Source organism: Triturus cristatus, chromosome 7 (assembly GCF_964204655.1).
Source record: "Triturus cristatus chromosome 7, aTriCri1.1, whole genome shotgun sequence".
Classification (NCBI taxonomy): domain Eukaryota; kingdom Metazoa; phylum Chordata; class Amphibia; order Caudata; family Salamandridae; genus Triturus; species Triturus cristatus.
The window spans coordinates 73,500,031-73,527,018 of record NC_140590.1 but is presented as its reverse complement, the minus strand read 5'-3'; the positions used below and the strand labels follow the sequence as shown (position 1 = coordinate 73,527,018).

Sequence of the window (26,988 nt, the reverse complement as noted above, 5' to 3'; positions counted from 1 at the left end):
ACCAGCAAGACCCCCTCCATTGACGGATTCCACTGCCCTAAACCCTGAAACACCAACCTCAGCAAGACCCCCTACACAGCCCAAAGACCACTGCCCTGAAGCCTGAAACACCACCCCCTGCATTACCCCTACACTGCCCAAACTCCCGTGCACTGACCTAAACCCTGAAACACCACACCCAGCAAAACCCCTCTACAGTGCCTGATCAACACTGCACTGCCCTAAACCCTGAAACACTACCACCACCTGACCCCCTATACTTCCTGAAAAGCACTGCACTGCCTTGAAATCCTGGAACACCACCCCACGCAAAACACCATTCACTGCCCAAACACCACTGCTCTGCCCTAAACCCTAAAACACCAACCCGCGCACGACCCCCTACAATGCCCGAAGACCACTGCACTGCCCTAAACCCTGAAACAGCACCCCAAGCAAGACCCCGTACACTGACCAAACACCACTGCACTGCCCTAAACCTTGAAACACCACCCCGCGCACGACCCCCTACAATGCCCGAAGACCACTGCACTGCCCTAAACCCTGAAACACTAACCCCAGCATGACCCCCTATACTGCCCGAACACAACTGCACTGCCCTAAACCTTCAAACACCACCCCCAGCAAGACCCCCTACAGTGCCCGACCACCACTGCACTGCCCTAAACCTTGAAACACCACCACCAGCAAGACCCCTCCATTGCCTGGATTCCACTGCCCTAAACCTTGAAACACCACCCCACTAAAACCCTAAAACACCACCCCCCTGCAGGACTCCATAAACTGCCCAAACACCACTGCACTGCCCTAATCCCTGAAACACTACCCCCCGCACAACCCCCTACAATGCCCGAACACCACTGCCCTGCCCTAAACCCTAAAACACCACCCCAGCACGACCCCCTAGACTACCCGAAAACCACTGCACTGCCCTAAACATCTAAAACACCACCCCAGCATGACCCCTACACTACCCAAACACCACTGCACTGCACTAAACCCTAAAACACTCCCCCCAGCATGACCCCCTACACCACTGCACTGCCCTAAACCCTGAAACACCACCCCCAACACGACCTTCTACACTGCCTGAACATCACTGCTCTGCCCAAAACCCTAAAACACCACCCCCCAGCAGGACCCCCTACACTGCCCGAACACCACTTTCCTGCCCTAAACCCTAAAACACCATCCCAGCACGACTCCCTAGTCTACCCGAACACCACTGCACTGCCCTAAACTTCTAAAACACCACCACAGCATGACCCCTACACTACCCAAACACCACTGCACTACCCTAAACCCTAAAACACTCCCCCATCACGACCCCCTACACTACCCAAACAACACTGCACTACCCTAAACCCTAAAACACTACCCTCAGCTCAACTCCGTACACTGCCCGAACACCACTGCACTGCCTTAAACCCTAAATCTACCCCAAGCACGACCCCCTGCACTATACAAATCGCTGCCCTACCCTAAACCCTAAACCCTAAAACACTACCCCAGCACAGCCCCCTACACTACACAAACACCACTGCACTACCCTAAACCCTAAAACACTACCCTCAGCATGACCTACTACACTACACAAACACAAGTGCACTACCCTAAACCCTTGAAAAGTAACCACCACCCCATGCCCAATCCCCCTTACCTCTCACTCTACGTGGTTCCTCTGTTCTCATGGTTCCTGCTTCATGTCGTCTCTGAGGGGTGGTGCACATCAATGTTAATGAAATGGAACAGCCTCTGTTTCCTTACAACGACGTGGATCGTCAACATTTTTTTAGAACTCATGGTCATTTACCAAAGATACCTTTACAACAAAATTTGTTGTAAAGGCATGCTTGGTAAATGACCATGCATTAAAAAAAATGCTTAGTAATGACTTCGCGATGTGCAATGCATGCATGCGCTGTAATGGTATCGCAAAGTAAAAAAGTTGTTGTAACGGCTGTTTACCGAGCGAAGCTGGCCCCTGTTCTTCAGTGATTCGTTTATTTGATAAATTAGGATGAAGGAATGTGTAGTTTTTTACCGAAAAGTGCATTCCCGACTGTTGTATTGTGAAAGTGTAAGCGTGGCCTGGTTTCACTTCCGGTGAGAGAGTGGAAGAGTCTGTTCGGATCTAAAGGGGTTCTGCTGTTGGACGGGGCCGGCACGACATTTCATCAAAAAACACAGCTAAAGGAAAGCGTTGTCCCCGAAGTGTGGAGCAGTGCCATGAGAGATCAACGAGTGTGCGTCGCACCGCAGTATGACCATACCGCGTGACCCATGTGCCTCCTCCAGTGAACGAAAGGCAGACGGGGCATCCATCGCAGGTCCTCTTCAAGACTGTTGTAGCACTAATTCTACATTTTGGAACTAGGGCATTTATCCTTGTTGTTCCTGCCAGATACAAAGAGAAGATCCTGTGTCATTCAGTGCCCTCATTACCTTTTCTGTGGGTAGTGGTGCTTGTCACTTTGCTGCCCTGCCGGTGCACATGACTGGGCTCCCCACCTCGTGTGCCATCTGCAGGGCCTCTGCCCTTGGATCACTGGTTTCAGTTTCTGGAGTAGCAACATAAACAGTTGCTCCCAAAGAACTAGCCTGAACATTTAGGTGAATATCCCCTGCGCGAGCATTCCGCAGAAATTCTTTCTTAGCTCTCCCACGTCGACGTCAAAATAGCACGGCTCCGCTCACGACGCCGTATGACGTCATAGGAGCCATAAGAGGACCTCGTCAGCGTGCTGACGTCAATTCCATCCATTTTGTCCATGCCACCGAGGTAAACAGGTGGACCGTCACATTTTCACATGTATACATAGTATACTAAATATATACACGTATATATACAAATGCATAACTAAGAAAGGCATAAAGAAAAAGCAACAGATCAAGCATTTCTCACTATTAAAACATAAGCATGATTAAGACATATTAAAAACATTCATGCAAACAGTAGAAGCATCTTTTTGGTAGAAACAGGTGGACAACGGGGAGGCGGGTGGCACAGTGAAGAATCCTCAGGCAGATACTGTATCCACCAGTAAAAGCGTTACCGAAGGCAAGTAACTTGCTCTTCTGATGGATACTTCTGCCTGTTGATTCCTCACCTTTTTAATTGAATCCTGAAGCCGTACCTCACCCGGAGGAGGGTGTCCACCTGACTAGACCAAAACATCTTGCAAAACAGATCGAGCAAAATGGCCATCCCTCTTAACCTCTGAATCGAATAATAATCAAATCATTTTTTCCCGAAATTATATTGAAAATAATACTTTAAAAATATTTTTATTAAAAATGTAGACAAATACTTAAAGGAAAACTTGTATTTATAATTAATGTAAAGATATTTCATACTTTACAAATTACGCCGAAATCACAACCCCAGCGCGACTTTTCAAAATGGCTACTGGAATGCGCACAACCATCGTGTAGTGTCTACGAAGGGTGCGCGACTTCGGAATATTATTTAAAAAAAAAAAAGAATGAAGATAGTTTTCCTAAATAAAAATTATTCACAATTTTTTTAAATATATATATGTATTTATGTATAGAGAGAGAGAAAATAAAAAAACATACAATTCAGGTACATTCGACTTACACATTTTCATTTAAAAAACCTTTGAAATTCACTGGAAAAACCATAGATTTCAGGCACGCGATAGATAGAAATTAGCATTTAAAAAAACATAGAAATTCACTGAAAAACCATAGGTTTCAGGCACATTATAGTTAGAAATTAGCATTTAAAAAACCATAGAAATTAACTGAAAAAAACATAGGTTTCAGGAACGTTATAGTTAGTTGGACATTTCACTTGTAAAAACCATAGAAATTCCAGCGTTATAGTTAGTTCACCTAACTATAACTTGCGCCCCCGCAATGCACTGCTGATGACGTCACATATTACATCATTCATGACATGGTCCGTGACATCACGGATGACAAATCAAATGACATCACTGATGACATCATCCACGTTAAAATCTGATGCACATCCTCACACCTGAATATAACCTTTGATACACCCACTCTAAAATACAGACTACCATTTTCGAAAAAATAGACACATCAATACCAGTTACTAAATACACACTGACTGATTCCTAGGTCTACACACACATCCACTCATTCACCCATACAGTCACTCATACTTGCAGGCACTCATCAATATAACACTATCATATGCACTCATACACTTATACAGACACTCACACACTGCCACATATCCAGAGTTACTCACACACTTAGTCAGTCATGCAAAGAATCAATCATACTTCCATGTACTCACCTATACAGTTATACAGACACAACCTCACTTATTCATACAGATACTAACACAGAATTACTCTCTTACAGAATCACTGATACAAATACACACTCCTCCATGCAGCCACTCTCACAATTACTGACTCTCACATACAGTTATTTATATACACCATCACTCACATATACTGCCTTTTACATATGTAGTTACTTGCTCATGTACCACTGAGACATACATTCACTCACCAACACACCCATACATACACTCACCCACCTATACAGCTGTTTCCACATGCACTCTTGAACCCATACACCCAGCGAATCAACCACTCACACATCTATGCACGGAGTCACACACCTCCCACCTACACACACACATACTCAGCCAACAACACGCATTCTCAAGCAAGCAATCAATAACCCATATAGACACTAATGCAGCTACTCACCAACCCATGCAACAGCTTACACAACAACAGACAGACTGATACAAACTTTCACACAGTTTAGTCACTAACCCATGCATTTAGTAAGACACATTTAATCACTCACTTATACAGTCAGTCACGTACCTACTAAGTCATCCATATAGCCACTTATACACCCTCATACAGCTTGGCATATATATAAAACAAAATTAAACTTTACAGAAACACACAGTCACTGGAAGATGTCATTGTGATGTCATTTCAGATGTTATCAGTGATGTCATCAGTGATGTCACTGACCATGTCATGAATGATGTAATATGTGACGTCATCAGCAGTGCATTGCGGGGGCACGAGTTATAGTTAGCTTAACTAACTATAACGCCGGAATTTCTATGGTTTTGTACGAGTAAAATGTCCAACTAACTATAATGTTCCTAAAACCCATGTTTTTTTAGGTAATATATATATGTATATATATATATATATATATTTTCACTTAAAAAACCATAGGTTTCACACATGTTATAGTTAGGTGGACATTTCACTCGTAAAAAACCAATGAAATTCCCTCGTTATAGTTAGTTTAGATAACTATAACTCGCGCCCCGCAATCCAGTGCTCATGACGTCACATATTACATCAATGATGACATGGTCAGTGGCATCACTCATGACATCACTGATGACATCATCCTTGTGATAGAGTGGCGGTCGCGCGAGTTATAGTTATCTGAACTAACTATAACGGGGGAATTTCATTGGTTTTTTACGAGTGAAATGTCCACCTAACTATAACATGTGTGAAACCTATGGTTTTTTAAGTGAATTTGCAAGGTTTTTTAAATGCTAATTCCTAACTATAATGTGTGTGAAACCTATGTTGTTTTATGTGAATTTGTATGGTTTTTTAAATGCTAAGTTATGTATGTATTATTTTTTTTAATGTTTTTCACCGTGCGCGCACCCCGCGATTTAAAAAAAAAAAGAAAAATGTTTTTTCACCCTTCGGGGTCCTTCAGGGACCCCCTGACAAAGGCTAGGGGGTCAGGAACTCTCTACCCTGCCCCCTTTTCACGTTCGCCACCTCTCTTTTTCACTCTCGCACCCAAAACAAACAAAATGGCGGCTGACACTTTCTGATTTTGACAGATTCGAACGTTGACTGACATGTAACGACCAATCAGAATTACGCTCGCGCACGTTATGGTGCGTGCACCGTGCACACACCGTGCGCGCACGGTACGCGGCTATAGATATTTATGTGCTTTAACTGCAATTTTCTCAGGAACTACTGAACGGATTGACACCATATATGCAAAAGGCACTTCCCTGACCTGAGGACTACCTCTCTGCCAAATTTCAAGTAATTCTGTTCAGCCGTTCGGGCTGCACCTTCGACTAAATGTCCTATGGGAAAATGCATGGGGAAAACACGTTTTGGGACCCCCCTTTTTTCTCGGCCCCCGCTTGACGAATCACCCCGAGACTTTCAGGGTAGGAGCTGAGCGGAGCGCCCCATTAGTTTTGAAAATTTTGCGAGGATTCGTCAACCGGCGCCAAAGTTATTCAAAATAGAATTTTCAGATTTCCTATGGAAACACGGTCCTAACTATAACTATCTACTGGCGACCGCTTGAAAAAGGCACGAGTGGACCCAAATTCTTTCAAGTGATTTTATTTAAGCAATCACCATGTCGCCATTACGTGGTTCGGCCGAAAAAGACGGCCTTGATCACATGACAGCGCATGGGTGGCATTTCCTCCTTTTAAAGTGCTAAATGCAGCAACAATAGATATAGTAAACACACCACACATTTAAAAAATGTTCACATAAATGACAGCATAAATGCTAAAATCATGTTAAAAAAATGTGCGTATGACATTGCAATGTACAATAAACCAGGAAACAACATATATATTTGTATTTATATTACCTACGGCCGGTCGCGGAAATCCGCAACATTCTATTTGGAATAACTTTGGCGCCCGTTGACGAATCTTCACAAAATGTTCAAAACTTTTGGCCAGCTCCGGTCCACTGATATCTTGAAAGTCTCGGGATGATTCGTGTAGCGGGGGATGAGAAAAAAGGGGGGTTCCAAAACGTGTTTTCCCCATGCAATTTCCCATAGGACGTTTAGCCGCAGCTACAGCCCGAACTGCTGAACGGAATTACACCAAATTTGGCTGAAAGGTAGACATTGGTTCAGAGTCCTGCCTTTTGCTTAAATGGTTTAAATCCGTTCAGTAGTTCCTGAGAAAATCAAAATCACATATATATCTAGGCGGAGCCTAACCACACATCTCATAGTGAGATCTGATTGGCTGTCAGTACTTCATCCAAGAAATGTTGGCAGCCATCTTGGGACCAATAAACATGATAGCACCTCATTAAAAAGCATTGCAGTTAATAGAAGGTTTTAAGACTTTAGTTACATTATAAATCATTTGTTGATGGTACCATACTCATTTTTGGAAGTGTGGTGTGTTCTAAGGTGATTTACCATGTGAAAAAGCCTTCTGCTGTGATATCATGAATCATGTTTGAGAGAAAACTATTTTCTCATGCTTTTCCCACAGAGGTTTGGAAGGTGATCTATAAGCTAAATTCACATTATCTTTCTCAGTCATGTGAGAATTAAGTCTGACATTCTCAGTAAAACATGTACATCCAACAAGGGCAGAGACTGCCAGTTAATTCCTTTGTGTTCTACTGCAGCTTCACAGAGTGTTCCAAAGAACGACTAGAGCGCTAACAGTCCTACTTATAATAAACGTACGGCACACCTGTAGCCATCTTGATTGGAATAAAGTGGTAACTCTTAAAACATGTAATTTAAAAAGGAACAAAATGAGGGGGTTCATTTTGCCATAGAAAGTATGATTAGTGCTGCAGAAAGAAAAATTAGGGCACATTTTGAGTGACTTCAAATCGTCTTCTATTTCATTAAACAATTCTGACATGCAAACGGAAACATGTACTTTGAATACCAGCAGCAGACTTCCCTGGTGAGCAGTAGCTTTACTACAGTCATCTAATGAGCAACTAGAGTGCTAACATTCAGAATTTATGGCAAATGTGTGACATATCTGAATACCTTCTTGATGGAATCAAAGTAACAGCGCTATGCCATACATATTACAATCTGGGATCCATATCTTTGTCACAGTGCATATGAAACTTTACACTCCCCAGCACATATTTTAGATTACAACTTTAGAGACTAGTTAGGTTACATCACACTGCCCTGTGCATATTACACTCCAAGGTGCATATCGCATAGCACACGCTAGTGCCTGTGATATCTCGCGCTCTCCAATGAATCTGTCATTGCGCACAATGTATTGCATATTATATTTCACGCCCTGGTTCATCTTATATCACACTTTTTGGTGCATAGTTTATACCATACACTATGAAGGAGAGTAGGATATGCACTTATGTTGCCCCCACTTTTTTTCTGATGTATACACGGGTTTCTGGCTATAGTCTGGCTGGGTCCCTGCTAATCAGGGCCCCAGTCTCTCTGTTCTCTCTAAATGACTTGGAGTGCATATTAGATGCACTAGTGATTAGATACTGTGGTACCTTATGAGCCCCTAGTATATGGTACCTTAGGACATAGGTACTTCACAGGCCTACCAGGGGCTGAAGCATGTATTATGCCACCCCTGGGAAGCAGACTCAATCTGACACCACAGGCCTGCTACTGCAGCCTAGGTGAGGTAGTGTTAGCACTCCTCACTGAGTTATAGGTTCCTATATCTCACCATACACACACATATAAACCTATCAGTCACCCCTAAGGGAGGCCCTATCAATCCTGATGGCAGGGTGCTTGGTTTACAATGTGAGGGGGTGCCTCTGCATGAGCAGGACCCCTCTGCAGCTGGCAGAGTCTATTCTCTGTGGCTGTTTGTGAATGCGGTTAAACCATATACTCTTAAGTGCATTATAACCTACCGGTAAATGCTAACTTTGAAATGACTGCATCAAAACATGTCGTGTTTGGTGTCAAACAACTTGGAATCATACCCCCACACCAGTAACTGGTGTGGGAGTATGATCCCATCCGTCTAGAGGGGACGACATGTACCTACTGTGGTAACACGGTAGAAATCTGAAAGAGCCCTGGCATCACAAAATGGATGCCACCAGCCCAGACACTGGGCTGCCCTCCTGCTGCAGACCAAAACTCGCAGTGGAGGAGACCCAACAATAGGCATGCTGTCACAGGGAGGTGTCACCACCTTCCAGACCGTATTTAGTGTATTGGGGCTGGGTGGGTGCACTTCTAGAGTGCTTTGAAGTGCTGCACTGGGGGAGCAGCAGGCTCCTCTGTGCATATGCCAGCTCAAACCGGTTCAGGGGCTACCTGTCCCTGCTCTGACACGAAACTGGACAAAGGGAAGTGGGTGTAACTGCTCCAGCGTGGAGAGCAAAATCCCTCCCTCTATCACAGACCAAAGATCTCACATACGCACATTATCCATACATTTGCTGGTGGGGCCCATAACACCAACATTCACTCACCATTAGTCCGTGTGGGAGGCGATTATCTTCCAAACGCTGGTATGAGAAGGATATACCACTTTACCCTAATGAGTGACAAATCTACACCACCTTCTGTTGCTCATTAGGCCCTATATTCCATCTTTGGTATTCCTCTCATAATTTTGGCGGTGGATCTGCTAGTTGCTGTTTAAATGATTATCTAATTCTCTTTTCCCTTCGCATTAATACATTTTCATAAATAAACAAACCAACTCATTTCAGAATTCCACAGACTCCATCCTCTTTTGCCAATAATATATCAAGGGCAAGTCGATTTTGCATTACCATAGCATGCATGGCAACCATTTCAGTGTTAACCAATAAAAATCCTCCAGCGGTGCTTGTTGACAAGCGATCCACTACTGTTGATAATTTTCCAATTTTGTTTGCATTCAGAGTTATTCCCACTGCTGGTATCAATGCCTCGAAAATATCACCTACAATTTCTGCCCAAGATTCTCTCTTACTCCTGGCTAAATTAATACTTAAGCTATGTACACCATCTTCTCCTCTATCCATTTGAACATTTTTCATAAAGACCAGGCCTACGTAACATGTGCCATACCAATGGTCTGGCAAACGATAATATGCCCTGTTCCCACAAATAAAATATAATCCAGGAAAGACTGGATCTTTACCACCTGTAAATCCCCATCCACCCATGATTCGGTATGTATCATGGCACTCACTATTACCTAGGAAATAATTATCAGACACAGTTTGATTCCTTCGAATGCAAAATTTCCCTTTCTGAGGCCAATCTAAATCTATAGTTGGACTAACTTCTCCTTTCAAATGTTTTTCTCTCTCTATATCCCAGACTGTTTTCTCCACTTTGCCTTCAGCAGCCTTTCTTTGCATTTTCAATCTTCTTTCTTCAACCATGCCTAAAAATTTATTTTCCTCCTTCTTCAAACTGCATGTCAAATTGTTTCTAAAAATATACTCTAATGTTAGTTCTTTAGTTTCTAAGAAAAATTCACCTAATACCCTAGCAGGTTTTACTTTGTTTAATGTATTATAAGAAGGCACTTGCGCAAAAATTTTATCTACATCTGAAAAATAATATTCTAATTTCCCTGTCTGATAAAATAAACTAGCTATTACACTACATGTTATTCCATACGTTGCCGGGAGGTGATGATAAGTCACTCCTTCAGAAACAGATGCAGGTAACTGCATACATACGTAGCATTCCCGTACGTCCATTGTCTTTACATATTCATACAATAATTTTGAAAACACATTATTAGAAAAATCTGTTATTGACCTGTCTTTATGAAAATAATTATTATCTATTCTAGTTGGAACTACCTTTGGAATTTTCCCTATATTAGTTCTGTTTTCACTATGTCCTTCTAATGTATCTATAGTGACCTTAAAAGAAATGACAAGAGCAAGGATGCTCCATAAAAGCATTAATAATCCTGTACAACAACAACACATTTTACACCATCTTTTCATGAATGCACATCTACCTTTGCTACTATCTAAGTTAGCCATCTTTGTTAAAATGGACCGCGTCTTTTGACTTAGCCTCTTTCACTTCACAACTAGTTTTCTAACCTAAAGTTCTAACACCTATTTGGTTCTACCAGTCTCTATCTTTTGATTCAATATCTTGTTCTCTTCATCAATATTTTCTTGATTTATTCAGTTTAGCATCTCATAATTTTTCACTTTCCTCTCATCATTTAAATGCAGACTTTCCTGAACTTCCGTTTCTTCTTCTCCAATGTCGGACAAGAGAACTCTCAGGATTTCCGATTCTACTTCGTCCTCAACCACTTTCAGTACAGCCTCCTCTGGATTTCCTTGACTATCTGCCTCTTCTCCCTTTTCAGGCAGAGCCTCATACGTCCATTCCGGTGACTTATACTTCTGGTTAGGTTTCCTTGTTCTTTTACTCTCTTTATCTTCAGTAATTTCATCTTCTTTTGATTTTTCTTGACTTGTCACTTCATTCACCTGTTCAGCTCTTGGTGAATTCACTCGTGTCAGTCGATATCTCAGTTTCCTTATTTTATTGGGCCAAACATCATCTCTCACAACTCTTTTTACTTTGCTCCCTTTGTCATTCTTTTCATTTCTCCAAGCTCTTTTTCTTAGAACTCGACCTTCAGGTATTTCATTTTCACTCTCTTCAGACTCTGTCTCAACTTGCTTTGTCTTTTCAACGACTTCTTCTTCCACCACTCATTTTGTTTTCCCTACTTCTGTCCCTCCTCGGATCTCCGACACGCAATCTTCCTGCTGGCTACTTGTCACTTCACCTAACTGGATGTTGCAGTTCCCTACACCTCCTCGGGGGTCTTCCGCAGAAATCTGTCTCTCTCTCTCTGTACCTGTCCCTTGTTCACTTAAATTTGTTATTTCAGGTGGAATTTCTCTCAATCTCTCGTCTGGTACTTTCTTTTCACAAATTTCTCTTATTGTATCTTCAGTACTCTTTCCTTTTTTCTTTCTGTGTTCTTGTTAAGAACCCGCAGCTTCTTGCTCGTTTCCAGAATCGCTGGATTCAGAAATCTGCAATCTTCTTCTCAGAGAGCTAATTCTGGGGACCAAAGCTGAACTTGGTTCTGTTTCCCCCCTTTCAGAGTTTTCTCGTGTCTTTGACCCTTCGTCATCTGACTCAGTACTTGATTCTGATTCATCAAAATATTTTTTTCCTGTGCTGTCCACCAGATTCGGTATTCTCAATTTATGACTTGCATGGATCCAGTTTTTCAGTCCAGCACTCTTCACAGCTGTGTTCGTGGTCAGAATGACTTGTCGTGGTTTTCCCCACCTTGGGGCCAAACAATTTCTTCTTCTGTGGACCTTTATCCTTACCCAGTCACCTGGGCTCAGATCATGGACTGGCTTCTTTTCAAGTGTGGTGGCATCAGCACTAACCTGATGAAACACAGAATGAACTGCGTCAGCCAGGCCTTTACAGTATTCCAAAACCATGTCATCAGTTATAGTCATCAGCTTGTTGACTGGTATAAACACATGTCTCATAGCATGTCCCATGATTATTTCATGAGGACTCAATCCTGTAGTTCTGTCTGGAATTGACCTAATTGTCATGAGTACTAGAGGCAAGACATCAGGCCATTTCATACCTGTGGCCAAACACATTTTCCCTATTTTGTTTTTGATAGTACCATTCATCTGTTCAACCACACCCAAAGCCTCTGGTCTGTAGGCACAATGTAGTTTTTGTTGTACATTCAATGCTTCACAAATTAATCTTACAATCTCATTATGGAAATGTCCTCCTTGGTCTGACTCAATTGTCACTGGGAACCCGAATCTAGGGATGAACTCTCTTAGCAGTAGCTTGGCTACTGTCAACCCATAATTTCTTCTTGTTGGGAATGCTTCCACCCACCTAGAGAATAGGCAGACCACAACCAAAACATACCTCAGTCTGTTACAGGGAGGCATCTCAATGAAATCTACTTGCATTCTGGTGAAAGGCCCTCCTTCCTGACCTATTGTTCCCAGGCTCACTACTGTCTTCCTTCCAGGATTGTATTGCTGACATATTAAGCACCTTTGACAAAGACTTTCTGCTACAAGTCTGAATTTTGCATTGTACCAGGTCTGCTTAAATGACCTGATCATGGCATCTCTCCCTATATGTCCCTGGCCATGCTACATCCGTGCCATGGTAGACATCATGCTATCAGGCATAACTGGTCTTCCATCTCGATAGACCCACACATGATCCTTTTCCCTTGGGGCACATCCTGCTTTTACCCACTGTCTCATTTCCTCATCCCCTGCCTCTTCCTGCAATTGTCTTACCTCTTCCCAAGTTCCCACAATGTTAGTAAACCTCAATGAGCAAGAAGACATTTCTCTTTCCTTAACCCGATTGACCGAATTCTGATTTCGTGCACAATACTGTACCATGTCATTGGCCTACCTGTTCCCGGTGGCTATATAATCACTACCTTGACTATGAGCAGCACATTTTACAACAGCCAATTGTCTAGGCAGCTGTACCGCCTCAAGCAACTTTCCAACCACTTCTGCATTCTTAATAGGAGTTCCACTCGAGGTCAGGAAACCTCTTTGTAGCCATAATTGGCCAAAGTCATGGACCACTACAAAGCCATACTGGCTGTCAGTTATCACAGTCACTCTCACACTCTTCCCAATCTTGCATGCTCTAGTCAAAGCCACAAGTTCTGCTACTTGGGCTGATTTCACTCCTTTCAGATATGATGCTTCTATTACTGCTGCAACTGTGCATACTGCATACGCTGCACTCAGCACTCCTTCATCTGTTCTCAAACATGACCCATCAACGAACATCACAAAATCACTTTCTGGCAAAGGTACATCTTTTATATCTGGTCGTGGTTTTGTACAACAATCAAGTACATCCAAACAATCATGATCTACTTCATCTCTTACTTCCACAATCTCAGCATCAGGCAACAAAGTTGCAGGATTCACATTCACACATCTTGCAAGACTCACATTAGTTGCACCCAATATGACCTTCTCATATTTAGTTAGCCGACTGTGTGTCATATACTGAGTACGACTCCTTGTCAACAGAATCGCTACATCATGAGGTACAAACACTTTCAATGGATATCCTATCACAATTCCTTCACTCTGCTCCAAACTTCGACATGTTGCAGCCACCGCTTTCAAACATCCAGGTAAAGCTACAGCTACTGCATCAAGCATTGATGAAAAATATGCAATTGGTCTTCTGAGTTTTCCATGCTTCTGGATCAACACAGAAAGTGCACATCTATTTCTCTCACTGCAATATAACTTGAATTCTTTCTCATAGTCAGGCATACCTAATGCAGGTGCTTCACACAAACCATCTCTCAATTTTCTGAATGCTGCCAATTCCTCTTTATTTAGTTCAATGGGATCTTTCACATCACTTCTCGTTAATCGCACCAAAGGTTTTGCGATCAAGGAACATTTGCTGATCCACTGACGACAGTATCCAACCATTCCCAAAAACATTCTCACTTCTCTTTGAGTCATGGGAGCTCTCATTCCTTTTATTATTCTGATTCTGTCTATGGTTATTTTCCTTAGTCCTTTCTTAATGTTATGTCCCAAATACTGTACTTCCTTCTTACAAAACTGTAATTTAGATGGTGACACTTTACGTCCTCCATCTGCCAAATGATTCAGCACGGCTATCATGTCTACCTCACAAGCTTCACGTGTTTTTGACGCCACCAAAAGGTCGTCAATGTATTGGACTGATACAGAGCTCTCAGGCATTTCTAGACTCTCCAAAGACTTCTTTAATAGCTGATTGAATATTGAGGGGCTTTCTGTATACCCCTGTGGGATTCGGCACCATGCCAAAATACGCTCACCAAAACGAAATGCAAAAATTTGCTGACTGTCGTGGTGCAATGGGATGGAAAAGCAAGCATGACACAGATCAATCACTGTATACCATTCTGCATCATGGGGAATCTGATATAAAATCACTGATGGATTTGGTACAATGGGACAACATGATACCACAATGTTATTCACCTTTCTCAGATCTTGCACTATCCTGAATTTCCCATTAGGCCTTTTCAGTCCCATTATCGGTGAATTACATGGACTACTCATTATTTCTCTTAACATTCCTTGCCTGATCATTTTCTCTATTACAGGAGTTACACCTTCAATTATTTCAGGAGTCAATTTGTATTGCGGAACATTTGGATATGTTACTCCTTCCTTTACTGTTATTTTAATTGGATCTGTATTTCCCATTAGCCCTACATCTTCTCCAGTGAAATCCCAAACTTCTGCTTTTACAGATTGTCTCAATTCTTTAGGTAATTCATCAGGGTTGAATACAGCATATGTTTCAGTAACTTAATTTTCTCTAGTAGCTATGGTCATCTTGTACAATACATCATCATCTGGTGTTTCAAAAGCTATTCCATCCGGAGTACAGAATATAGCGCAATTCATTTTGCACAACAGGTCCCTATCTAATAAATTCACAGGACTGGTGTTACACACCACAAAGCGGTGCATTTCTGAAAATTTCCCTATGCTAACTTTCACTGGGTCTGTAAGATATGTTTTAATCTGTCTGTTGGACACACCAACTACTTGGATCGTTTCATCCGAGAGAGCAAGATTCTTAACATCAGCTGATCTAACAGTTGATCGAGTAGCACCAGTATCCACTAGGAAAGTAATATTTTCATCATTAACCTTCCCATCTACAAAAGGTCCTGTCTGGTCTACTTCTAGAGTTGCACCAAGTACGCACTCTCCTTCCTCCCTTTGACACCGTCAATAGCTCTCTTCTGAGTCACTCTCATCGCGTGGCAGCCAATACTGCGAGACAGCGCTAGCGCGTGGCGGCTTATTTACCTGTTCTTCATTGTAGAATCCCGATTCACTACTATACTTCTGTGTGTTTCTGCTCTGTGGAAAAGGCGGTTTTGGCACCTGATTCTGTGGGGGAACAACTTGCTGCTGTTGCTGCAGTTGACCACTCACCTCATGCTGCACCTGTGGGTTCAATGATGGATTTTCATTGTTAGTACTCGGGGGAAACTTACACTCGGATTTCCAATGCCCTATCCTGCCGCAATTATGACACGGAAATTTCTTTTTAGCTTCTTCAATATTCCCATATACTTCCCAGTATTAAATTTCGGTTTTGACCCTGCTTGTTCCACTAATTGTGCTTTTTGTCTCTCCGCTACCTTTACCTGTGCCCACATTGCCTTCTCTTTTAGCTTCCGCTAAGTATTTAGCATGTCTCAATACTTCATCTATTTTCTTGTTTTGCCAATCTACTGTATTCTGTTTAATCATCTCACCGATTTCTGGACGTAAACCATATACAAATCTGTATACAAAATGACTAAAATCCTTTTCACTCAGATTCTCATCTCTGCTAAACTGCTTAAAAGCTTGTATTAGCATCTCGTAATATGCATGTACTGACTCTTTGCTTTCCTGGTGTGTTCGATCAATTTTTACCCAATCTGTCTCTTTAGGAGGCACTTTATTTTTCAAAAATACCATAACCTGCTCATATTTCTTCATTACCTCGGGGTCTGGAGCTCCTATTTTAGGATCCCTAGGATATTCCTTGGTTGGCCAATTAATCATTAATTTGCACTCTGTCCATAGATCTGCTGGTACAATTATGTCAAACAGACTATTCAAATCAATCCATAATACTATAGACAATTTCACAAATCTGTCTACCTGCCTGTACCACTCGATGGGCTTTTCACGTAGTCGAGGGAAATCATTCGTAAAAGACAAAATATCCTGCCTTGTCCATGGGACATGTACATATCCTCCTCCTGGAATCTCTGTCATAGGGCATTCGGTCACTACCTTCTCCTTTTCTCTTACGGGAAAGGCTGAAAATGTCTTATCTGAGGCATCATCGCGTTTTCTATACCACCTGCTTCTCCATTTATCCACATCTCCCCATTTTCTCAACAAAATGATTATGTGCTTAATTTGACCTATTCGTCCTGTGGTGTTCATATTCTCAATGTCCTTTTCAGTGAATTCTACTCGATATGGTTTCTGTAAGGCTTTTACTTTTTCAATATCAATGCCCATCTCATGTGCTACTTCTTCTAACCTTTCATGTACATTTTTTGCTCTCCAGGTTACACTCTTGCACAAAAATAATAATTCTTCATCCTGATAGGTTTTCAATTTTTCTGTTGGGATAGTCCCTACTATTAATTCTTCCAATACCATTCGTAACTTGGCCACATCAATTGATTGGGATTCTTTGTCTTTCCTCTGCAAGCTTCTTAACCATTCACTTAACTCTTCTGTTGATGGTCCTACTGTTTTTTCTATACTTCCATGTCCGAAATCTTTTTGTGTTTCTGACACTGTCTCTATCATTGTCATACGTCTCTGCACAATTCTGATCTATAAATGGATTATTTGTAAAATTCGGTTGCATTACCTCTATGGATTCTCATTCTGAATCACTCTTGGTTGTTCTACGGGTTTATTACTTCTGTAAGGGACTGTTAAACAATGCTCACTGTCCTTCTGTTTGTCAAAAATAGGCATTACTGGACCTATCGCTACTTGAACAGTTACCGCTTCTAGATTCTTAGTCAATTCTCTTATTTTCTCAGTTAATTCCAGGGTAGTTTTCGCTAATTCTACAGAATTTTCTCCATCTGTTTTTTCTTCCGACCTCTTTTCTACTTCCCTAGTAGCACTGTTTTTACTCAAACTTAGGGATTCTGGTTCTGATTTTATAATTCGAATGGTTTCTCTCATTGGGGCACTTGGAGTTAATATTTCTGGTACTGGTCGATACGGTGGTGGATTTTTATAGCACATATCATCAAGAACATCATCCTCGGACTCATTCGCTCCATACCCTCTTGACTCCACATTATGTCTCTTTTCTACACACTTTCGTCCTTCATTCTCTCCTACAGTTCTTACAGGGAACACACCCTCAGTCATACTCGCATCCCGCCATCTTTTCATTCGATCACTATGCGTTTCATGTCCGTATGGTCTTCCAAACAGGTACCTATATCCTCTACCATTTCTTTGTCTCTCTCGTTCATGCATTTCGTCTTCCCATTCCGTCAAAGCCTCAAACTGCGTCGGTCTAGGTCTTGGTTCTAAATTAACCATTTTTTCTCTCAAGTTTCTCAAAACAGCCAAATTAAATGATCCATGCTCTGGAAAAGCTAACACTCTGTCTTCCTTCGTATATCTCACCCAGTTATCTAACCAAATACAAGTATGATACCCATATTTTGCAATCATAAAAGATGCAGGGGTTTTTCGGTGGAGGAAGTAACTGTCCTTCCCTAGTCTTTACTGGTTTGTCCTTCTTAAACCACTTCTTGATTCTTCCTAACCATGTTCTTTTCTCTTTTTCTGGTGGATCGTAATACATTTTCCTGCCTTTTCGCGTATCACTAGTCTCTCTTTACGTTTGTACCGCTAGTCTATCCAATCTCAGCGCGACTCACACTAACGCACCAATTCAAAGCGTCCACGTCACTGTCACAATCCTCAAAGCCCAGCGCGACTCACACTAACGCACCAATAAGGAGCATCTACGTCACCCTGTATTTCTCCACTCCTAGCGTGGCGTACACTAAGGCACCAATCCGGGGTGTTTCACAGTTCTGACCGACTGTCGAATCCCAGCGCGGTCGTTCTGACGTCAGCAGCTGCTGCGGCAGCTCCTGCTCCTGCTTCTGTCTACCCCTCATTTACAAATCTGCTCAGTAAGTCTTTGTTACCATTTATACATTTCTATTAGTAACAACATAGAAACATCTCCATTGTCCGCTTCGCTAGACAAAGAACAGCAAAAAGACCTTTCTCACGAGAATTCCGTCTTTCCCGAGAAGAGCGCTTACCTCTGCCCTACTACGGAATCATTACTTCCATTGATAAAGTAGTACATCCCTCTACTTCACCCTTCTAACAAGCATTAGCTAATTGTTTCTCTAGTATTTAAGACACACAGTTGGAGACCCAATGCTCCTGAGAAATAAACCTAGAGTTTCGCAATCAACCCGAATGCCTTTACATTCACGCTCATTCGCTTTCATACACTCTTTTTTCACACTATAAATGTCTCTAATGGCAACACAAGACGATGCTATCGAATCGAACCCAGACAATGCGTCGTGCAACTTCAATTGTCACACGTTTTCCCTGTGTACCTACAGGGCAACAACAATTCCGTCTTTCCTGAGAGCAGCGCTTACCTCTGCCCTACTACGGAAGTGTTACAAACTTCCGACTTCCTACATCCCAGAAGCCGTACCAACAACATTAAACTCAACGTAACTCAACATAGAGTGTTAGTACCTAAATTAATACCAATCAATAACCAAAATCAATATGCAATGTACAAGCAATAATCTCTAAATCAAAACAATAACAACCATCATCTTGCTACCAGAAAAACTGCTCCAGCGTGGAGTGCAAAATCCCTCCCTCTATCACAGACCAAAGATCTCACATACGCATATTATCGATAAATTCGCTGGTGGGGCCCATAACACCAACATTCACTCACCATTAGTCCGTGTGGGAGGTGATTATCTTCCAAACGCTGGTATGAGAAGGAAATACCACTTTACCCTAATGAGTGACAAATCTACACCACCTTCTGTTGCTCATTATGCCCTATATTCCACCTTTGGTACTCCTCTCATAATTTTGGCGGTGGATCTGCTAGTTGCTGTTTAAATGATTATCTAATTCTCTTTTCCCTTCGCATTAATACATTTGCATAAATAAACAAACCAACTCATTTCTGTAATGAATCAAATACATTCTTTATCTAATTAATGCAAATAAATTCATTAGTTGTTCAAGCAGCTGACCATCATATTTACCTATTCTGGCTAAATATCGTCTTCTAAGTCAAATCCAGTAGTCTCGTCAATCTATGCCCGTCAAATTTGAAAGTTCAGTTCATTAGGAAATTGGGCATTCGATCAGTCTGTCAAAGATTCAGGGATACAACTGTCCTGCAGTGTCACCGTCCTCTCCGTCAGCATAACATCAGGAAATTGGAAAACCGTAATTACCTCTCTATTCTACCATAATTTATAGTAAAATTGATATTAAAAGTATCAAAGTTTGGGCATCCGAGTTTGTTGATTGGACAATCAGGGATCATCCTTTTGGGTTCTCACGAAAGTGTCTTTTGGGTTATGACCCTTGTCAGTTCCGGTTCACACAACAGTCTTTGTTCAAAATATTTGGCTGATGTCCCAGGCTGTCCTTGGAAGGTACATGTTCATCTGGGGTCAGGTCCAGGACACAGTTGCTAGCGGTGTCGCATGCGTACTTCACCCAGAAACTTGTGCAATGGAGCCGGTTTCATCAGATACAGGAGTCAGCCATTTTGTGGCCACTCGAAATGGTCAACTTAAGCAAAGAAACACAAAAATGTAATTAATACATAGAAATGGCTAATTAAATGTTATTCCCTCGCTAATACCCATATGTGTGTGTATTTATCTTGCAAAAGCAACACTTAGTGTGATTTTATGCTTACTAAATAAACCACAAATCACAATTACATCACAAAAGCGACATGTATCATGCAATATTCTAATTATCTATCATTAATATGCGTACAGAATTCAGTTCACGTATTAGTTAGGCCATGCAAATGCAAATCCCACGTGTAATTCATATATTAATAAGGTTGGTAAGTATTTTCCACATCACTCCAAACCATTAGTTCAATTATAATTAATTAATTAATCTAATTAGTAAAACAACATGCAAAATTGGGTGGGTATAGAAAATTTAGCATTACCCGCTCCTGCATAACCACTCCCTACCCTAACCCTCTCGGAGGAGTAGTCATAGAGCTAGTCCCTCCCTCTCTTTTAGTATAAGATAGGGAAACCTTGCCATTGCAAGTTAGATATCCCTGGGTGATGCTTTACAAGAAGAATCCTGTCCCTTTGATGTTCCACTACCTTTGGAAGACAGAAGAATCTCCCTTGGAGTCAAGGAGTGACTCCCCTGCTTGGCAAGCACCAAAAACATTAACCAACAGTCATAAACTTTCCCGCTTCCGCCGGAGTCCGAAGTCCCTGCAGCCCTGGAAGTGGATTTCCTGACTTCTCGACGTGCATTGTGAGTCCCCAGCAAAGCTGAGGAGAGTCGACCCCACGAGTGACGAGCAATACCCGGTACCGTGCACTATTGTCAAGTGTAACCTCTTCACGACATTCTCCGGATTTGTGCATTGGACCATTTGTATCCCAAGCCTCCAGCAGGATTTCCCTTAAAAATCAGAGGCCTACCTTGTCACGAGTGACCGTGGACTCCTGTGATGTGAATCCTCAAGAGGCGTCTTCGTGATCCCTTGCCTGTTGGCTTGTGGGTCCCCTGAAGACTTTATTATCAATCCAAAAGGCTCCTCTGATTGCTCCAGGCCTGTCCTCACTTACCTTTGCTGGGTGAGTCCCTCAGACCTTGCTGGTCTGCACCGCTGACTTTATTCAATTTCCACAAGACTTGCTGTTGCCAAGGCTTGTTGGCTCTAATCCGGTTGCCGACACCTCAGTAAGCGGCAGACGTTGTGGGACAGTCAGAATCCAGCTCCTAGTCATTGTCAATACTTCCTGGACTTCGTGGCTGAAGAGTCAAAACACCCTTGATCGCCTGAAATCCCCCGACTTCCGTGGGCATCCATCTTCCTGGCCCCAGGTCACTGGCAAGTGACTGTGAACACTGTCCCTTCTGCTTTCAGGCCTTCTTCATCTTGAATCCCGCCTTGGATTCCACCGGACACTTCTTCAGTCTTCTCAAGCAGCAAATCTTTGGCTTCCATAGAAAACGTCAACGTGACCCGACACCAAAAGACACCTATGCACCCGGCTTCCCTGGGTGAGGTAACTTGTGCACTCTGGTGCTCCAGTGTGTGTTGGCCCTCAAATTACTTACCTTGTAAGTGGCTTGCTTGCAGACTTCCTCGAAGTACCCCAAAACTTAAAAAATCCAACAGCGACTTGCTTCATTGAAATCAATAGGGAACCAGCGGCTGTGTTCTCACACTGCACGTGTCTCCCGTGGGTCTTTTACTTACCTGCCTTGGGTGGATTAGTGAAGCCCCAGCGATTCTACAGGCCCTAGGCCTTGTCCCCTTGCAAGTCGACTTTCCTAAACCTCTTTTTTAGTATATGGTCTGGTACGCCCCTAGGGCCCCAGACATATCTGTGCTTAACTTATTGTTAAACGTTGATATTTGTGCATGTCCTTGACTTCTAATCTCATAAACAGATTAGTAGAGTGTGTCTAGAAATAAATACATATATATTTGATATATATACCTGTGTGGTGTCCTTTCATTTGGTAATTGAAGAGATTATAAGGTAATACAAGCTGCTTTACATTCCTCTGAGACTTAGCCTGAAGGCTACTCTCCACAGCTACCACTAGGATAGCTTTCTTTAAAAAGTTGTCTTATACCTATCTACCATAAGAGGAGAATTGGACTGGTGCAAGGTGGCCACTATAACTAGTGACCAGCATATGCCAGGCCAACTTCTCACACATCCCATATGTAGAAAAATGTGCACAAATTCTATATCACTGTGTTTGAAGATTTAAATAGGGATAACATTGATAATGGTATCAGAGACATATCTTAATTATAAAAGTAATATTGTTTTTTAATTAGTCATAAGATACAATAAAATACCAAAATTCTAATTAACCTTAAAACTTTCCTTAAATACTACGGTGTGTCTGTCTATAAAATTTGACAAATTTCAAGGCAGTTGAGTTATTGTATCCAACAAGTCTAATCTACCTGATTCATGCTAAATATAGGAGAATGTTATTAAAGAATGCTTTTAAAGAATGTTTTAAAAAAATGTTTTTAAAGAAAATTGTACATTTCATCACTATTATTCAGCCCTTGTGGCACCTGAGAGTCTAATTCTAAAATCGTTCGAGACTCTAGTCTCCTCAGTAATTTCTCTCTATTTCCACCTAGTCTTAATGGTGGTATAGAGGCTATTACAAAGTACCGGGGGCATTGTAGAATATTTTCATGAACACTTTTAAAGTGTCTGGCCACAGGATATGTTTGATCTGAATTTACAATTGCTCGCAAGTCCTGAAAGATCCTGACATGCACCTATAACTTTGTGTTGCCTACATATTGAAGGCCACAGGTGCATGTCAGCACATAGACTGCAAAGTCTGTGCAGCAACTGTAATTGTCCTTTAATGGTATAGGCACTGTGCTGAAAGGAGTCCTATACTCAGGAGTATCGATGGCAAACTTGCATGCTCTACACGACTTGCACTTAAAAAAAATGTGCTTAGGTTTTAACTATGAAGTGCTGATGGTATTTCAGGGCTGTCCTTTACTAAAGTTGTTCTGATTGAGGGAGCCCTCCGAAAAGTCAATGTCGGCTTATTAGGGAGATTTTGTGCCATTATCGTATCAGTTAAGATAATCGTCCAGTTGCTGTTAATAATATTCCTGATTTTGTTTTCTTGCCTGCTTAAAGTAGTGATGAGACTAATAGTGTTGCGTTCTTTTGCATTGGTTCTAGTATTGATAATAGGTGTTAGCACTGAATCAATGTTACTATTTTCTGGATTATCAAAAGTCTCAAATCTATGTGCAGTCATTCTCTCTACTGCTTGAGTTAAAGTTTTTTCACTGTAACCTCTCTGTCTGAATCGGACTAGAGTTTGATTTAGGCACTTTGTCATTTCCTCTTTGGTGCTACAGATTCTTTTTAATCTTAGTATCTCTCCAAAGGGTATGCTATGAATAAGGTGTCTAGGGTGGAAACTCCTCACATGTAGCGTGGAGTTCCCTGCTATTTTCTTGCGATATAGCGTTGTTTCCAACTTCCCATCTGCTACAAAGTCACATCCAAGAAATCTACCTTATTAGCATGAATGTTTGCAGTGAATTCAATATTTGAGTCATTTAAATTGATGGTCTCAACAAAATGTCTGGCACTGTCTACGCCCCCTCACCAAATCATAAAAATGTCATCAATAAAACACATCCATTGAACTACATATTGACTCATGAGATGAGAATGTGTCTTTCTGAGGACCTGCTCCTCCCAACAACCAACATAAATGCATGCATAGCTGGGAGAGAAGCAGGCCCCCATCGCAACACCTCGGATCTGTCTGTAAAGGTCCTTATTGAACAAGAAAAAGTTGTTATGTAGACACCAATTAATGAGACTTAATAGCATTTGACTATGTTTTAGCAGCCCAATGGATCGTATGTCAAGAAGATATATATAGAGATGTAGATATAGATCTAGATATAGATATAGATATAGATATGATATAGATATAGATATAGATGTAGATGAAGATATTGATATTGAAGGTGGCCCATACAGGCAAGAGTGGTTAGTCTGTGTGGAGGGATTTCGACAGATGACGAGAGAAAATTAATCATTTATTTAATTTCCCTTTGTGATCGTCTGTCAAATCAAGGCCTGGGCAGTAAAATCTGTTCCGCTCTCGGTATTTGGGTAATTTCGCCTTCCACGGAGAACGCGGAATTGCCAAAAATTCTGCGATCCGCGGCTTTGCGGAATCTTTTGCTTGTTTGTGCTTTCAAAATGCATGTTCACGAGATCTTTCTCCCCGAGCATGCAAATGGCGTTTGCAAACAGGAAAAGAGCATTGCGAATGGGTGGAATAAGCAATTCCGTGTGTTTGGGGAACTTTTGCGTGCTCGCAGAGATTTTTTACCATTTCGTGGAGCTTTGCGTAGCGCTACTACGCAAATTCCGTCCACCACTAGTCAAATCCACCCTCAATTGAGATCAGAATGTGTCTTTCTGAGGACCTGCTCCTCCCGCCAACCAACATAAATGCATGCATAGCTGGGAGAGAAGCAGGCCCCCATCGCAACACCTCGGATCTGTCTGTAAAGGTCCTTATTGAACAAGAAAAAGTTGTTATGTAGATACCAAGTAATGAGACTTAATAGCATTTGACTATGTTTTAGCAGCCCAATGGATCGTTTGTCAAGAAGATATATATAGAGATATAGATATAGATATAGATATAGATATGATATAGATATAGATATAGATGTAGATAAAGATGTTGATATTGAAGGTGGCCCATACAGGCAAGAGTGGTTAGTCTGTGTGGAGGGATTTCGACAGACGACGAGGGAAAATTAATCATTTATTTAATTTCCCTTTGTGGTCCTCTGTCAAATCTAGGCCTGGGTGGTTAAATCTGTTCCATTCTCGGTATTTGGGTAATTTCGCCTTCCACGGAGAACACGGAATTGCCCAAAATTCTGCGATCTGCGGCTTCGCGGAATCTTTTGCTTGTTCGTGCTTTCAAAATGCATGTATTGTTCACGAGATCTTTCTCCCCGAGCATGCAAATGGCGTTCGCAAACAGGAAAAGAACATTGCGAATGGGTGGAATAAGCAATTCCGCGTGTTTGGGTAACTTTTGCGTGCTCGCAGAGATTTTTTACCATTTCGTGGAGCTTTGCGAAGCGCTACTACGCAAATTCCGTCCACCACTAGTCAAATCCACCCTCAATCTGGCCCGACCACCCCACTGCTCCTACCTGCAACAGCCACTCCTGGAGGAAGGGAGAATAAATAAAATACACTTGGGTTAACATTTAGAAAGGGAGGTGGTGTAGAAGAGAGGAGCAGAGAGGAAGAGGAGAATGTTAAGGAGGAAAGGCAGATACTATTGCAAACTAGAGGTAGAAAGAAGGCTGAAAGACAAGACACTGAATGCAAGCATGAACAGAAAATATTTAGACAGGGTGTAATATTAAAATAAGTGGGTAATAAGGAGTATAAAATAAGAAAAGAGGAGTTAAATCAGGTGAAGGAGTAGAGAGATTGAAGAGCTAAGATCAGTAAATGGAGGATGATGAATAGAGGAGAAAGGATACAGATGCAAGAGGATAAAGATATGCAGTACCCTCAGGCAGAGAGGTAAAGACAGGTGGGAGATAGTGAAAAAACATATAATGTGGGAGAGAGGAAGAGAAATACAAAAGGAGAAGACAAAACAGGAAAGAATTGGGGAAATGCAAGATGAGGAAAACATGATGAAGTGGTTACCACGCTGCAGATTAGCTGAATAGGAAAATGACGCGAATGAGCAAGGTGGGTAGTATAGAATGAGTTTGAATCATGAAGGGATAGAGCAACAGAGGGATGAAAATTAATGCAGGATGGAGAAGAGGAAGAAGATGGTGACAAGAGTAGGAACTGGAAGAAAAAGAAAGGTGAAATAAGATACAGATAGGAAGATGCATAAATAGGAGTTTTGGGACAGGAGGTGATAGTGGCATAGGGTAGGGCAGTGAGGAAAACAGAAGAGAGGGTGAGGAATATGAAAACTTGAAAAGTGTCAATATAAATAGAGAGTGTAGAAATATTAAGATTATGTTGGTGGAAAGAAAAGAAAATGATTAAAATGTTTGGGCATGGAAGATCTGAAAGGAAACCTGAGAGAATAATTGGAGTAAAGAGAGGGAAATGGATAAATCAAAAGCAAAAAACTGGATAGTGAAGAGAGAGAAAGTAGAGGAGAAAAAATGTATAGCAACTCACACTCTATCTTGCCACTGTTGCATGAATCTGAATTGCAGCAGACTCGTTTTATCATAGTTTGGCCACTTGTGACGGTCTCAGAGAAGTGAAGGTCCTTGCATACTTCGGCACAGCCCTTAAAAACCATAAGCGTTTCGCCATCTGCAAGAAATCACAGAACATAAAGTAAATATATCTAGTAATGATGTGTCCGAATGAAAAGATAAAATAAAAGGATGAGAGGAGGCAGGTAAAAAGATGGATAATGTTGCCAGTAATGAGGTGTCAATGGCAAATGGTGATGAACTCAGATCACACTGCTGCTGATTAGTGAGTGTATATTTATTTCACTCGTAAAAAACCAATGAAATTCCCCTGTTATAATTAGTTCAGATAACTTTAACTCGCGCGCCCGCAATCCACTGCTGATGACGTCACATATTACATCACTCATGACATCACTCATGACATCATCATTGTGATAGAGTGGCGGCCGCGCGAGTTATATTTATCTAAACTAACTATAACGGGGGAATTTCATTGGTTTTTTACGAGTGAAATATCCACCTAACTATAACATGTGTGAAACCTATGTTTTTATAAGTGAATTTGCAAGGTTTTTTAAATGCTAATTCCTAACTGTAACGTGTGTGAAACCTATGGTTTTTCAG

General features: G+C 41.7%; 1 protein-coding gene across 1 annotated transcript in view; it reads right to left on the bottom strand.

The window, feature by feature from the left end:
* Nucleotides 1-26,988, bottom strand: part of LOC146808855 (phospholipase A2 inhibitor and Ly6/PLAUR domain-containing protein-like) — a 270,834-nt gene that overhangs the window by 76,517 nt on the left and 167,329 nt on the right. The window contains exon 3 of the mRNA XM_085615676.1: nt 26,339-26,479. Within this exon, the coding sequence (XP_085471802.1) occupies nt 26,339-26,479 (141 nt within the window). The remainder of the gene's footprint in view (nt 1-26,338; nt 26,480-26,988) is intronic.